We start from the raw sequence: 13,593 nt of genomic DNA, 5'->3' as shown, positions 1-13,593 counted from the left end.
TTAACAAAGGAGCATCATTAGGTAGAAATAAGTTCTACGAATAACTTGCCCACCCTGCCCACTGCATTCTGCCCCCAGTGAATCATTACTCCTCCCGTCAGAGCACCATCAGGAAGGCGAGATGGACTTGCGCCACGCCCAGCCCTCTGTTCTGTTTCCTCAGTAGAGAATGTTCAGGGTCCCTCGATCCTGCAGGTAAGAAGAGCAGGAAATCAAAAACCAAGCAGGCTGAATATTCACGGAAAGGTGAGGGAAGCGGCTGCCCACAGAGAGAGCCACCGAAAAAGAGGTCTTTCTTTCCAGGGAGAGGGGAGGTAAGACTTAACTTGGGATCTCTGGGATTTTATTTCAGAGGCACAGACTTATTCAAAGCAGATATTAAAATACAACATAGAAATATTTAACATGACTCTGAGTTCTTTACCAACTAGCTTCTACATTAATAAAAATTAGCTTTCAATAAGTTATAAAATAAAGGTAAGTTTTAACATTTATTAGAAATTTGGATACTAACATTATTTAATATTAAATAATTGTTTTAAAAGTTTCATTTTCAACACTATTGTGGTCATGTATTTTTAAAATCAGCTTACGTGAGTACAGACTGAAACCTGCATGGAAGAAATACTGTGAAATCTGGAAGAACCCTAGAGAACAAACAAGGGTAAAGACGAAAGCAAGCTGGGCAGAGACACAGACGAATGTCGGGCCCCTGGGGTGCGCTACGCTCTTCTGGTCTACTTCTACATGCGTCTGAAATTCTCCATAATAAAATGTTGTTTTAAATAAACACTGAAACTTCAAGACCTAAGAAGTCAGAATGCACCAGATTTGCTAAAGAAGACACCCAATGCTAGGAATAAACTAAAAGCTCCTGAGTTGCATACTTAAACTACAGAGAGAGAAGATATCCAATAAGAAGAAAAATACACTGCCACTGGTTTCCTGCCATCTTTCTTGTTCTTTTCTTCCTAGTTTGGGCTTGGTTTTCAAGAGAATCTATAAGTATTCATTATAATCTAAGTACTCATCAGCTCTGCTGTAGGAAACAGGCTAAAGTCATAGTAATAAAAAAGGGGGTGTGGTTTATATTTTGTTTTAAAGTCATGGAAGAATTTAAAAGCTGAAACAGATTTTTGATTGGCCAAGTACCTCTAAATTTAAAACCTAAATTCCTAAAAGCCTGTACACTATTGGCTAGATTTAAAGGTATGCTATTTCTACAGTAAATATATTTGCTACAAGGTTTCAAATGTTACTTTTCTGACAAAATCACATTTAAAGGATTTCTTACTTTAAAGACTATGAAGAAAGTAAGTTACCTAATATTCCACAATATAACAGGGTTATTTCTTGACATTTGTTTAAGCCAAATAAACTCTCATCGCTCGGGCAGCTGTTAATAAAAGATTCTGCTAATGATGAGGGAACTAGTTTAATGATTAAACTACTTTAATAAAGCCACATTTGCTGGATGAAACAAAAGCAGCACCTGGATTTTCCCTGCTCTGTGTATTTGCGGCTGTGTGTGTACATAAATGAGAGTGGCATACAGCTACTTCAATATCCTGTGTAAAACCTGAAACATTTATCTTCACAGTGCATTAAAGACCCGCTATTGCATGAGCTGCTTGTGGGGCAGGTGAGGGCAAAGTGATGAACCCACTGAGAAGGGAGAGTGACACGTCATCACTGGTATACTAAGTTGGAAATGCTGTTTAAAATCAAATCATCAATTACAGATAATGTCAGAAAGAGGAAGGCATACCATGTTAACATGATGGTGGCTACAGAGATAAAAAGATACAGACGGGAATCTACACACAATAAGGGCCAGCATCATTCAGCTACTGTCTCTTTTAAAGGCTCTTATAAAACAAAAGATTAAGTTGGCTGCAGCCTTTAATAAAAGAGCTTTGGGATCCATCAATTAGTAATTAAGAAAGAATAAGCCAAATGTTAGCTAGACTAAGCTTCTAGGGCATCTAAGATTCGGTCTAGGAAAACCCTCTCTCCACTAACCAGAGGGTCTCCTGCTGAACTGAGCCCCAAGGGACTCTGGGCCACCAGGGTTCAACCTGAGTCACAGGATGGCTGCACCACCCTGAATTCAGTCACCACGAGGCTTGTCAGGTCCTGAAGGGTCATGGGCTTCCCGACTGTACTGCCCGTGGTTCTGAAGACGACTAAGACGAGAGAAGAGGTTCTCAACATGGGGGCTACACCTGTTGCCATCCCTGTTAACCAAGGTGGCAGGAATGCACGGCAGGAATGTGGCTCTTCAGTAACCTTTTGCAGTATGTGTTCTCCTCAATATCATGGACCCTAACCTTCCCGCTTCCTGATTTCTATGAAAACATTCTGTATTTATTGCTCTTACGGCTTCTTCCACCATTTCCTGAAAATATATTATAGAACACATTAAAATGTGAGATGACAATGCAATGATCTAAAGTATAGCTTGTGTGATTATTTAGTGAACACATAGGGATAGCGAGAATTGAAACGAACAATGATTTCTAACATTTCACTGGAGTCTCTAGAGTGTGTTCCATCTACTCAAGGACCAGTCTAAGACAGTCTGATCCTGCCGATCTCTGCAAAACCAGATGGTGTGACGAATATCAAGAGGAGATTAGAACTTCTAAAAGGCTCCAGGCAGACCTAAACTAGGAGGAAGACAGGTGAGTGCAAGGCCAGGTAAAGAAGGTGGCTTTCTGAAGGTGACTTTCTCAAAACTGAGGTCTGATCCCAGGTGACCTGCCGCCCCAGGACTCTGACGGCTTCGGGTTCCTCCGGCACGAGCACCCCAAGGCTGACTTGCAGGCAGCATGTTTCCAGGGACAGATCCTGTGCGTCCTCCCACGTCAGAGCAGCACTGCTGAGCTTCATAAAGGCCCGGGGTGGGGAGAAGGACCCTACGTGAGAAGGGCAGAGAAGGGAGTTTCCAACTCCAACCACAATATCAATATATACGTGGCATTTCCTGAAGGCTGAAATGGCATGAGAGAAGCAGCAGCTGAATACTGGACATGAATTTTCAAGCTGAGGCCCATAAACGTCTATAATTACTAAATGTTTGTCATTTTCTACTGAGGAAACAGAAGAAAGGGGTCTGATTTGCCTGGGACTTGAAATAAAAACAACCACCCCAAAGTGATATATTCAATACATAACATTCTGAAATCTTAATTACTGTAGCTTTTTAAGCAAGCACAAACTGTAGCTGGTGCTACTTAACAAAAGCATTACAACTTTGTTGTTTTAAAAAACATTTCTTGAAACCAAGAACTAAAAGACAGAAATTAAAGCTGTAGAGAATGCTCCAACTTCAGAGGACTCATACTATACCGTGAATCGTGTCTGTCACCTGGAAACCAGAGTGCTCCAGGCACGATCGCATGGACAAGCCTGCAGCAGAGAACACATGCACAGCTAAAGTCGTACATTACCCCACACCCCTCATGCCACCCGACACGAAGACGTTCCTTCCCGAGGGCGGGCTGCAGTCACACCAGCGTTCGAGGGCCGGACACCTGTCCTGGCTTCATGCTATAAACCCCAAACATTTAAGACCAGCAAGACAAAAGACACTTTGCATATGTCAAAATTAGACACAGCAGCCTGTAGTTTATTTCGTTATCAAAAGAAGGCACCAAAGCAGGTATGGAAGGTGGTACCACGGTAGGGGGTAATTTGGCAACTGCCTTTGGAGGGGATTCATGGAAGAAATGCTAGGTGAGACCAAATGGGAACGCGCAATACTAGAAAGATGCTTCACTTCCGGGAGGAAGGTTTTGACTGCTTTACAATAGATATAATTACATCATGCTCAACATAGATGGGGAGTTTTTAAAAGTAGGGTAAATTAGGTCACAATGACCTAATACAATGAGAAAAAAAATTCAATGCATCTTGTTCATCTGGCGGGAACGTGTGCCCAGCCACTGGGGACTGAGCTGGGCTCTGCATGAAGCAGGGCGGCCACCCCATCTCGGCTCCAGAGCCAAGTGCTGCTAGCAGGCGGCTTCTCAGGGGGCCAGCAGTTTACTGCTGACTATCTGTGGGCTGCTCCGGACTTTATCATGCCTGAATTTTCAATTAACCTGGGGTTAAGAGAAGACAGGGACGGTGACTTTTGGTTTTCTGAATTCAAAAAAGACTGTGCCCCAGACAGTGCTCTTCGAGTCCCCGAGACATATCTGCATTGTGCCTTGATGCCTTTCATTTTATTATGGTTAGTACTCCAACAAGCACTAATATTAGCCTTCTATTACTCAGAGAACAAAACAAAAGTTCCCCAGACAACACTCGAGAGATCTAGGGTGTGTTACAGACGTTCAGGCCTATGAGGCCGTTGGAAAGGCCAGGCAGAATCTCTCCATTCATGCGGAGAAGGGACCGGCTCCACACAGTCACTGTTCTGACAGAGGCGGGGACAAAGCCTCCTGAGACTTCCGCCCACTGGCACAGGTCACATTGAAGGAACAATACGTACTGACATTTGTGTCTTCCACAATTCATGATAAATAAGCAAACAGGTTATTTGTAATCAGCCAAACTCGCTTCTGGGAAAAGGCTGCTGCTGGGCGGTGCAGAGCGCATGTTCCTTCCCAGAAACCAGAAAGGAAAAAAAATCACGTTACATTGGCAGCTGACGTCATCAGTTCAAGCTCTCTTCTAGCAATAATACCTCTTCCCACAATGGCAAAGACTGAACCAGGACTTCTCAAGGCTTCTACTCAGCTGTTCTACCTGCTTTAGTTACAGTCGATTTTATGGTTAATTTCAATTTCTGTCATCTATCCAGCTAAGGAGGATAACCTCCTTCTCATTAAAGTTAGAGCTGGCCCGTGGGAAATAGACACTAAATTCTACTGACGTACACTGTTTGAAGGTCAGACCAATATTTTTATGTTTAATAATCTCCTACAAACAATATTGTGTGGTGTGGCAGTTTTTCAAGCTGTGTGTCTGATCTTATTTCATTCTCAAAAGGGCCCATTTTCCTCTTGTCCAATGCAGGACTTCTCATGTGCCCCTAAAATTAACCCGAATTCTGAATAGAACCTCCAGGGTTCAGCTGGGAAGTCTGCTTCTGATTCATCTCGTGGAGAAATGGGGGCTGGCAGAGACAGCTGTGTGGGGACAGAACTGTCGGCTTTAAACCTGCCGGGAGGCTTCACCTTGGCCGTCTATTGTTTAGCCTGTGGTGAGCTGCACCAGAGAGCATCTCAGGGCTGCTATGGAAACAAGGTCAGACATCGCAATACCAAGATGAAGAATGAGACAGTCAAGAAGCATCTTATTATTTTAAACCAAGTTACTTGTGAATGATTGTAAATGCAAATTTAAAAAGTACTATTGAATATTCGATTCTCACAGAGGTAAAAAGTCCCAGAGCTGAAAACGAGGAGGAGAAAGGGAAAGAAGGGATGTGTGAAACTCAACCAGGCTCTCATGTTATTAAGCCAAACAGCTAAACACTGAGAAAGTATTACATAAGCTGATCATCACATGCTGTCGTGATTTGTCACGCTTCAAGGAAGGAGCTTATTCTAACCCACCTTGAAGGATGTGAGAACTGCATTTATACGACCAATGCAGGAAATACCATGAATGCACACACATGTATAGGGACGTGTGTGTGCTTTCCTCTAAGGCAGAGCAAAAAATAAGGCAAGCATGACATACATGTTGTATGATATTTCTGTCTTTAATCCATGCATTCATGAAAGTAATGTGCTTATTTGGGTTCCATATTTGCTCAGCTACATCTCTTAATGAATGCAAATCCTGACAAGTTACTATCAATTCTGGCCATTTTTTTGGTTATGATGGGAATATAACCTGTAGACTATAAATACCCCTCCTCCCATTAGAGGCCAGATTCACTGTAAAGAGTTGATCAGCAATATGACCCAGCAACAAAATAAATAATAGACATTTTAAAATCTGATTTGAAAATATGAGAAGAGTAAGAACTCACATCTGTGGTAAAATCCTGGCCGCATGCCACGAAAGCCCAGCTTTTAAAGCACAGGGCACTGCACTTAGGTCCAGTCTTGCTGGCCACTGAGACTCCGCCCCTGACTCCCCACTCCTCCTCTCTTAAACAGAAGTCCCTGCTCAGAGATCCTGAGTTTCTCCTCCTCCTCATGCTGCCTACGTGTTCAACGGCCAGCAGTTGACAAGGGCCATTAACATCTGAAACTCTTAACTGGCAGCAAGGGCCCCTGCCAAGCCCGGAAGAACATGGGAACCAAAAATATTCGAGGCTGTAGGTTTCACAGTTTTTACTAAGTTTATACGTCAACAAAAAAAGTGTACTTGAACTAGGGCCTCAATCAAAAGTGTACTTGAACTTGAGTAATTATGTGAAAACACTGAGTCCCACCTAGAGAGCAAAGGAACAGCTCCTTTTCTAACAAAAGCAAGTCTGTTGTCTACTGAGTCAACTGTGAGGCCAGCCGACGTTTGATCAGTGCCCATCTCGTGAGCAACCTGTTTCCCTCTCCACCCGTGTGCTTTCAAGCACGGCTTCTGCACTTCCTCAGCAGGTGCAGTTTTAGGACTGGAAACTGACAGCCTAGTAAAAATAGAATTGAGAAGCTAAATGCAGAGTGCTTCCCCCACCTCCCCCGTTAGAACTGTGTGTAGAACATGCTCTGATCCATTAGCTCAGTAAAAAGTTAAATGCATTTTAAGTGGCGTCCATTATTCTCTATTTTTCTATTGAGTTACCCAATGATCTTTCTTTCCCTTTAAAAATAAATAGGGAGAGAGAATTCTGTTAAATTCTATTTCCAGACATATCTATTGCACTTAAGTACTGTAAAGTAATAATTCTAGACTGCTAAGATTTCAAAAAAGGCAGAATATTAACTACAGATGGTGAATCTTTATTTGGGGAAAAGAAAATTTCAGGGTGCATGGGCTATGTTGCAGCTGGCTTTCTCTAAGTTGCCCATCCTTAACATGGCACGCTCTAGAGCCATGCTGGCCAACATAGCAGCCACCAGCTACACAGGACTGTGTCCATTTAAATGAATTAAAATTAAATAAAGTTTAAAACTCCATTCCGTGGCTGCCCTTGCCACATTTCAAGCGTGCCTACGGCCACAGGTGGCTGGTGACCGGCGTCCTGGACAGCACGGATCAGCGTCTCATCCCCTCTGGACAGGGCCCCGGGACCCCATCTGGCCCAGGGGGAGCATACAGTGCGCGCTGAACACGCTCCTGTGTAAGTTAAAACAGCAGCCTCAGGAATCAGAGGTAAATACTAGTCTTACTGCCTGCGATTCCAGGAGGTGGCTACTAAGGCATTTTAAAGGTGTTGCTTAAATGAACGCATACAAAACAAATGAGCCGAAATGGGACTTCACCATTAGAGAGAGTCCTTAGGGGGGGAAATGGCTGAAAGTTATTTCATTAAAAGACCCAAAAGGACGTAAATTGAGTATTTCAAGAACTTCTCTGAGACTGCAATTTGATTAAATAAAAAAACTGAACCGCAGGGTCAGCGGGCAGGGCCAGGTGTCAGTCAGTGTGAGAACCCAACTCCACGGCAGCTCAGGTTTCCTCAGACGTGCGGGCTTGTTTCCAACCTCAGACCCTCACCCTCTACGGGGAAGCTACCCAGTGGGAAGGTTTGGTCACATCATGACAATTTTTTAAGTGAGTTAACACTCAGAACACCAACTTTATTATTTCTAAACATATAATTGATTATCACAGATAATGGACATGACCTGCTTTTTAGACTGAGCTGAGAGAGACTAGTCTTAGGAAAAAAAAAAAAAAGTGAGAAAACGAATTTTCCATTTCATGAGGATCAAAACGGGCCCTTCCAAGGGAGATTTAAATGGATATAAAAATTCTGCCATTGCAATATACACGCATTTATATGTGTGTTCAGTAAAATGATAAATTCATGTATAGGTTTTTTTTTTTTAATCCAGACGTTTGGGAAATAGTTGGTTAAGACAATTCAACAAATAAGGCACTTAAACTGAAAGTTAGATTCAATTACTTACGTCATATAAAAATTCAGAAAGATTAAGAATCTAACAAACTCAAAGTTTTAAAAGAAATCTCACAGGGAGGCACTTACTGCATTCAGCTGCACTGAGCTTGTCCCTCTGCACTGGGGTTATCCTGCAGCCCCTTTCTGATGATGACAGACAAACCATACCTTCCCCACGCTGGAAGCTTACAACCTAAGTCTGAGCTGAAAATTTCAGTGAGGGGAAAATCTAGGCGTCATCAAAGCACTATTACAGATTTGACCAACACTGTACTTTTTCTGGACATAAAAGTGGTACTTGTACTAGTTTGCTAACAAATAGTAAGACAGAATTCACTTGGAATAATAAAGAAAAAAACCCAGGGGTGCAGCCCGATTACAGTAAAAGCAGTGTCTTTAAATAGTTCCCACAACACCACTAACACGTCTTAAATCTCCTCCCAGGTAATCAGGCCAAGAGGATGAGAACCGCGGCCAGGCCCCCCGCCCCGAGCAGCCGAGGGACTCACCATCTTCAGGATCGCCCCGTACAGCCGCAGGAGCACCTTCCGAGGCTCGTCTCCGACGGTGGCCAGGGTGTCGGGCAAGGAGCACTGGAACAGCATGTTGCTGAGGCCACCTCTGCTGGAAACAAGAGCACCGTAAGGAGCGGGACCTGAGGGCGAGCCGCGTCACTCTTCTGGGGTAACTGGGCGAGAAGTCGGCTCCCGCCCACGATACCTGCCCTCACCTGAGTCTCCATTCAGTCCCTCAGGGCACCTGCAACACAGATGAGCTCCACAGTTCTCAGATCAATTCCACAGGCAAACTCCCCATCGGTCCTTCTAGGACAGCCACGAGGGAGGTGTCTTGCTTTTAATTTAATTGGAGGGCAATTACTTTATAACACTGTGCTAGCTTTTGACATAATCGACATGAGTTGGCCGTCGGTATACCTGGCCCCTCCCCCTCCGCCGCCGCATTCGGAACCCCATCCCATCCCTCTAGACTGTTCCAGAGCACCCCGCCCCCGACTGTTCCAGAGCACTGGCTTTAGGCGCCCTACTTCACGCATGGAACTTGCACTGGTCATCGATTTTATATGTGGTAATGTATGTGTTTCAATGCTATTTTCTCAAATCATCCCACCCTCACCTTCTCCCACTGAAGCCAAAAGTCTGTTATTTACAGCTGTGTCTCCTTCGCTGCCCTGCATGTAGGACCATCAGTTCCATCTTTCGAAACTCCATATATATGCGTTAATATACAGTATTTGTCTTTGTCTTCCTGACTTATTTCACTCTGTATAATAGGCTGCAGGTTCATCTACCTCATTAGAACAGCTTTTAATTGCATGTAGCATCTGCCTCACAGAGGGACACAGGGCAAAGAGACCCACCTCAGCCATGGGAACTGGGGGTGGGGGTATCTCAGATGTATCCCTTCCAGTCCATGTTCATCTGTGACCCCAAATTCCCATCCTGTTCCCGTCACTGCTGAGTTAAAATCTTGGAGCAATACCTAAATCATCCCCCCAGGACTTTCCACTTGAAGTTGCAAGATCCACCCCTTCTCAACCAGATTTGACTAACAGCTGTTTCAAACAATTTGCAACATTAAGAATTATTGGAGCTCTCAGAGGAAAGGGGAGACTTCAACACCCAAAACCTTTCACATGACTACTGAAGACGAGGAACACGTTACAGGGGACACTTAACAGTAAAGTGTAGCCTTGGGGACAAATCACCTGCCCGGGTTGGAAATGATTAGTGCAGATACTGGAGACTTAAATGAAGGAACATTAAACACTGTGCAGTTCGGAACTCAAGACCCAAGGCGCCTCGACTGTGTAGGCTTCAGATCGTGAAGAGCTATCACCCAAGCGAAGCACGATACTAGAAGCTCAGGTAACACAAAACTGAAACCGACTCTGGTCCTGCCTCGAGAGACTTCGGCTCCAGGGAAGAATGCAGGCATAAAACTCTAAGAGAGACTGCAAAATTGCAGGACAGTGTCTAAAGCAGGTGCTCAGCAAACCCTGACCTACGCCTGCCCGTCAGGTGCAGTGTATCACACAGCAATGCTGTGCCTGTACAACTTCTGGAGACAAAGTCATGAGCCAGCTGGAGCACGGCTTTCTAGAACAACAGTCCCCAGTCTCCAGAGCCAGCTGCCTCTCTCCCTGTTCTATCCACCAACAGTCCAGTGAAACTACACTCCCCAAGGGAGGCTAAAATACAAACCACAACGGAACCATCACACACCCAGACAGGGCTCATGGCACACGGTGAGAGGTCCCGCCAAGAACCGGTCCAAGAGACAGAGTTCAGTTTGTGTGCTGAAGAGAGATAACCGGGAGAACTCTTTATCTGGAGGTGTTAACGCTCCGCACTAACGGTGGCAGAGAGTCGTGGCCAGTTCCACTCCTGTGGCGGACGTTCTCTGCCCTTCCTGCGTTAGAGAAGCTGGGCTGTGCCCAGGGGGCAGCCTGCCTCACATCAGGAGTGTACTTAGCAGCCACCTCTACAGCCGTCCAGGCTTGTGTGACCAAGTGCCAGCACAGAGAGTGTAAAGGAAGGGTCTGAAGCCAGAGACGGACCTGCTCACATGCTGGGCCCCTCCCCCCATCCATCCTGAGGTGTGGACCGACTTCCAGGTCGGTTCTGCGATGACGCTGGTGTCTTCGGGGACACCCCTCCGTAAGCAGCGGCTCCTGTGTCACCGGGTTCTGGCAGCAGGCAGACCTGCCCACGTGCTGTGGTACCAACCCGCCCACTCCCGTCCTCACTTCTGTGGGCAACGCCAGCACCAGCCTCATGGTCCCTCCTCAGGGTACCAGCCCAGAGGTCAGAGCCCCACCACAGCCTAGCAGTGCCCTCGGAGGTGGGCCCACAGAGTTAGGCCCTCCTCTCCGCTTCCAGGATCTCATCCCTCTCCCCTCGCTTCCCCAGCCCCAGGAGTCTGCCCCTGCACACTCAGTGCTCCTTATCCTACTCACTTGTGTTCCCTTTTCTGCTTTTCTGGTTCTCCTCTGCCTGTTCACCCAATTTCCTATAAAATTCTCTAGGTCTGCTGAAATACCCAGTGTCGTTTCCATTTTCTTGCCAGGATCCTGACTAGCACACATGGCCAGAACTGTAGAGGCGTCTTAGACCATGACATTAAGGGCCACATCCCAGGAATGGCGCAGCCATCAGCTGCGAGGAGTGCGCATCCCCACCAAGCCCGGGAAGCTGCTGCAACGGCTCAGCCTGGCTACTCCCGGGCCTCTTCAATGCACGAGGGAAACGAATTTCTAGGTGGTTTAAGCCAATGTGACTCTGGGGTCCTGTGTCACAAGCAGCTAAGCCCAGCACTAACTGATACCACTCGCCACCTCACCCACTGACTCCTGTTCTTCCAGTCAAAACTCCTCACTCTTCTCTGCTATTCTAACTACCTACTATTTAAAACCAGGTTGAAGCCCAACATCCTCAGGAAGCTTTTGCTATCTTCTGCTAGCTCCCTGAAGGCAGGGGTCACGTCTAGCTTCAATTCTCCAGGCCCACGCCCCCAAGGGAAGGTGCTCAGCAGACACCTTCTGAAATCGGCAAGGCCCGCGGCACTCTCCCTTCACTGGGCTCCTCCCTGCCACGCATCGTAACTGACCATCCTACACTGTCCTCACCAGGCTGGCGGGTTAGGCCCGGCTCTCTAATGAGGTTAAAAGCTCCCCCAGGGACAGGCCCTTTCTCCTGAGGGAGGGCCTCACTGAAGAGAAAAACCACAGGCTTCAGAGCCAGGGAGCCAGGGATTCAAATCCCAGTTCTGCACTCACTGTGAGACCTTGGGCACAGCGCTAAAGCTCTCCTACTCGCAAAAATCCACTGCTTGGTCAAGAGCAGCACCTCACATAGTCACTGCAGGAGGCAGGGTCACGGAGCCCGGGGACTGCGACGCTCTGAGTATCTGACCCGGCAGGACCATCTCAACCTCCCGACAATCTCAGGGCGGACCTGGGCTGCCTCCATCGCACACAGGAGGAAATGGAGGCGCAAAGCAAGGAGGTGGCCGAGCCAGGAGCGAAGGCAGGTGTCGGGCTCCAGAGGCCCTGGGTTTACCTCTGATGCTGAGAGAGATGGGAGACAGAGCTGGAGGGTGCCACATGCCACATCGGACACACAGCAGGTCTGGGCACCCCCGTGGGTCACAGGAGCATGATGTCAGAATGAGTCTGCAGAAGTCTTGCAAAAGACAAATGACTGTTTCTGTGGTCACATACGACCACAAACTTAGTGGCTTTGAACAACACACATTCATTGTCTTACAGTTCTGGAGGTCAGATGCCTGGACATAGGTCTCACAGGGCTAAAATCAAGGAGTCAGCAGGGCTAGACATCAACAGGACATACCACCTTCCAGGAAACACAAAACATAGCTGAACAGAGCTGCAGGGAGCAGCAGGAGTCACGGGTTCAATCCCTGGGTGGGGAAGATCCCCTGAAGAAGAAATGGCAACCCACTCCAGCATTCTTGCCTGGAGAATTCCACGGACAGAGGAGCCTGGCTCCTCTCCATGGCAGAGAAGCCTACAGTCCACAGGGTTAGCAAAAGAGTCGGACAAGACTTAGCAACTGAACAACAACAAATGAATCTCAAACAGGGGTCACAGGCTGGGATGAGGAGTCCGTGTTTAATGGGCACAAGGGTTCAGTTTAGGAAGATGAAAACATTCATGTGATGAATGGTGGTGATGGTTGAACAACAACTGACTGACTTAATGCCACTGAACTGTAGATGTAAAAATGGCTAAAACTGTAAATGTTAGCGACAGACGACGAGATGGTTGGATGGCATCACTGACTCAATGGACATAAGTCTGAGCAAAGCCCCGGAGATGGTGAAAGACAGGGAAGCCAGGTGTGCCACAGTCCATGGGGTTGTAAAGAGTCACACATGACTGAATGACTGAACAACAACGCCATGTATATTTTACCATAATTTTTTAAAAAGGAATGGAGTCCTGATGCATGCTACAACTCATATGAACCTTAAAAACATGCTCCATGAAAGAAGCTAGCACAAAAGACCACATCCTATGATTCCATTCATACGAATGTCCTGAACAGGAAACCTACAGTGTGGGCGCCTAGGGCGAGGGGAGAAGGGGTCTGAAGGGGCCTGGCTTTCCTTCTGAGGTGAGGAAATGTTCTAAAATTGATTGTGGTGATGGCTGCGTACAGCTGTGGATATATTCAAAACCATACACTAAAAACCACCGAATCTATCATTTAAGTGGGTGGATTATATGATATGTGAACTGTATCTCAATAAAGGTGTTTTTAGGGGGAAAAACAAACTTTGTTCCTATGTAATGATTTTTTCTGAACCAAGTAAACTGGATTGTGCTTCCACATAAACATTTCACAGATGTAAATAAGTCATTTTTAAGAATATTTTCAACAGCTTATTTAAAGAAAAGCAATCACGCAGCATCTGGGAGCCTCTATAAAAATAAGGGACTATTTTCCCAGGAGTCTGATATTCAGAATATCAGTCCTAAATATTCATTGGAAGGACTGATGCTGAAGCTGAAGCTCCAATACTCT

General features: G+C 46.1%; 1 protein-coding gene across 6 annotated transcripts in view; it reads right to left on the bottom strand.

Annotated features, from left to right (window-relative positions):
* CHKA (choline kinase alpha) overlaps positions 1–13,593 on the bottom strand; it is a 59,882-nt gene that overhangs the window by 24,033 nt on the left and 22,256 nt on the right. For all 6 annotated transcript variants that reach the window (XM_070360431.1, XM_070360433.1, XM_070360432.1 and 3 more), the window contains exon 2: positions 8,536–8,647. In XM_070360431.1, the coding sequence (XP_070216532.1) occupies positions 8,536–8,647 (112 nt within the window). The remainder of the gene's footprint in view (positions 1–8,535; positions 8,648–13,593) is intronic.

Source organism: Bos mutus, chromosome 22 (assembly GCF_027580195.1).
Source record: "Bos mutus isolate GX-2022 chromosome 22, NWIPB_WYAK_1.1, whole genome shotgun sequence".
Classification (NCBI taxonomy): Eukaryota; Metazoa; Chordata; class Mammalia; order Artiodactyla; family Bovidae; genus Bos; species Bos mutus.
This window is presented reverse-complemented; position numbering and strand designations above follow the sequence as displayed.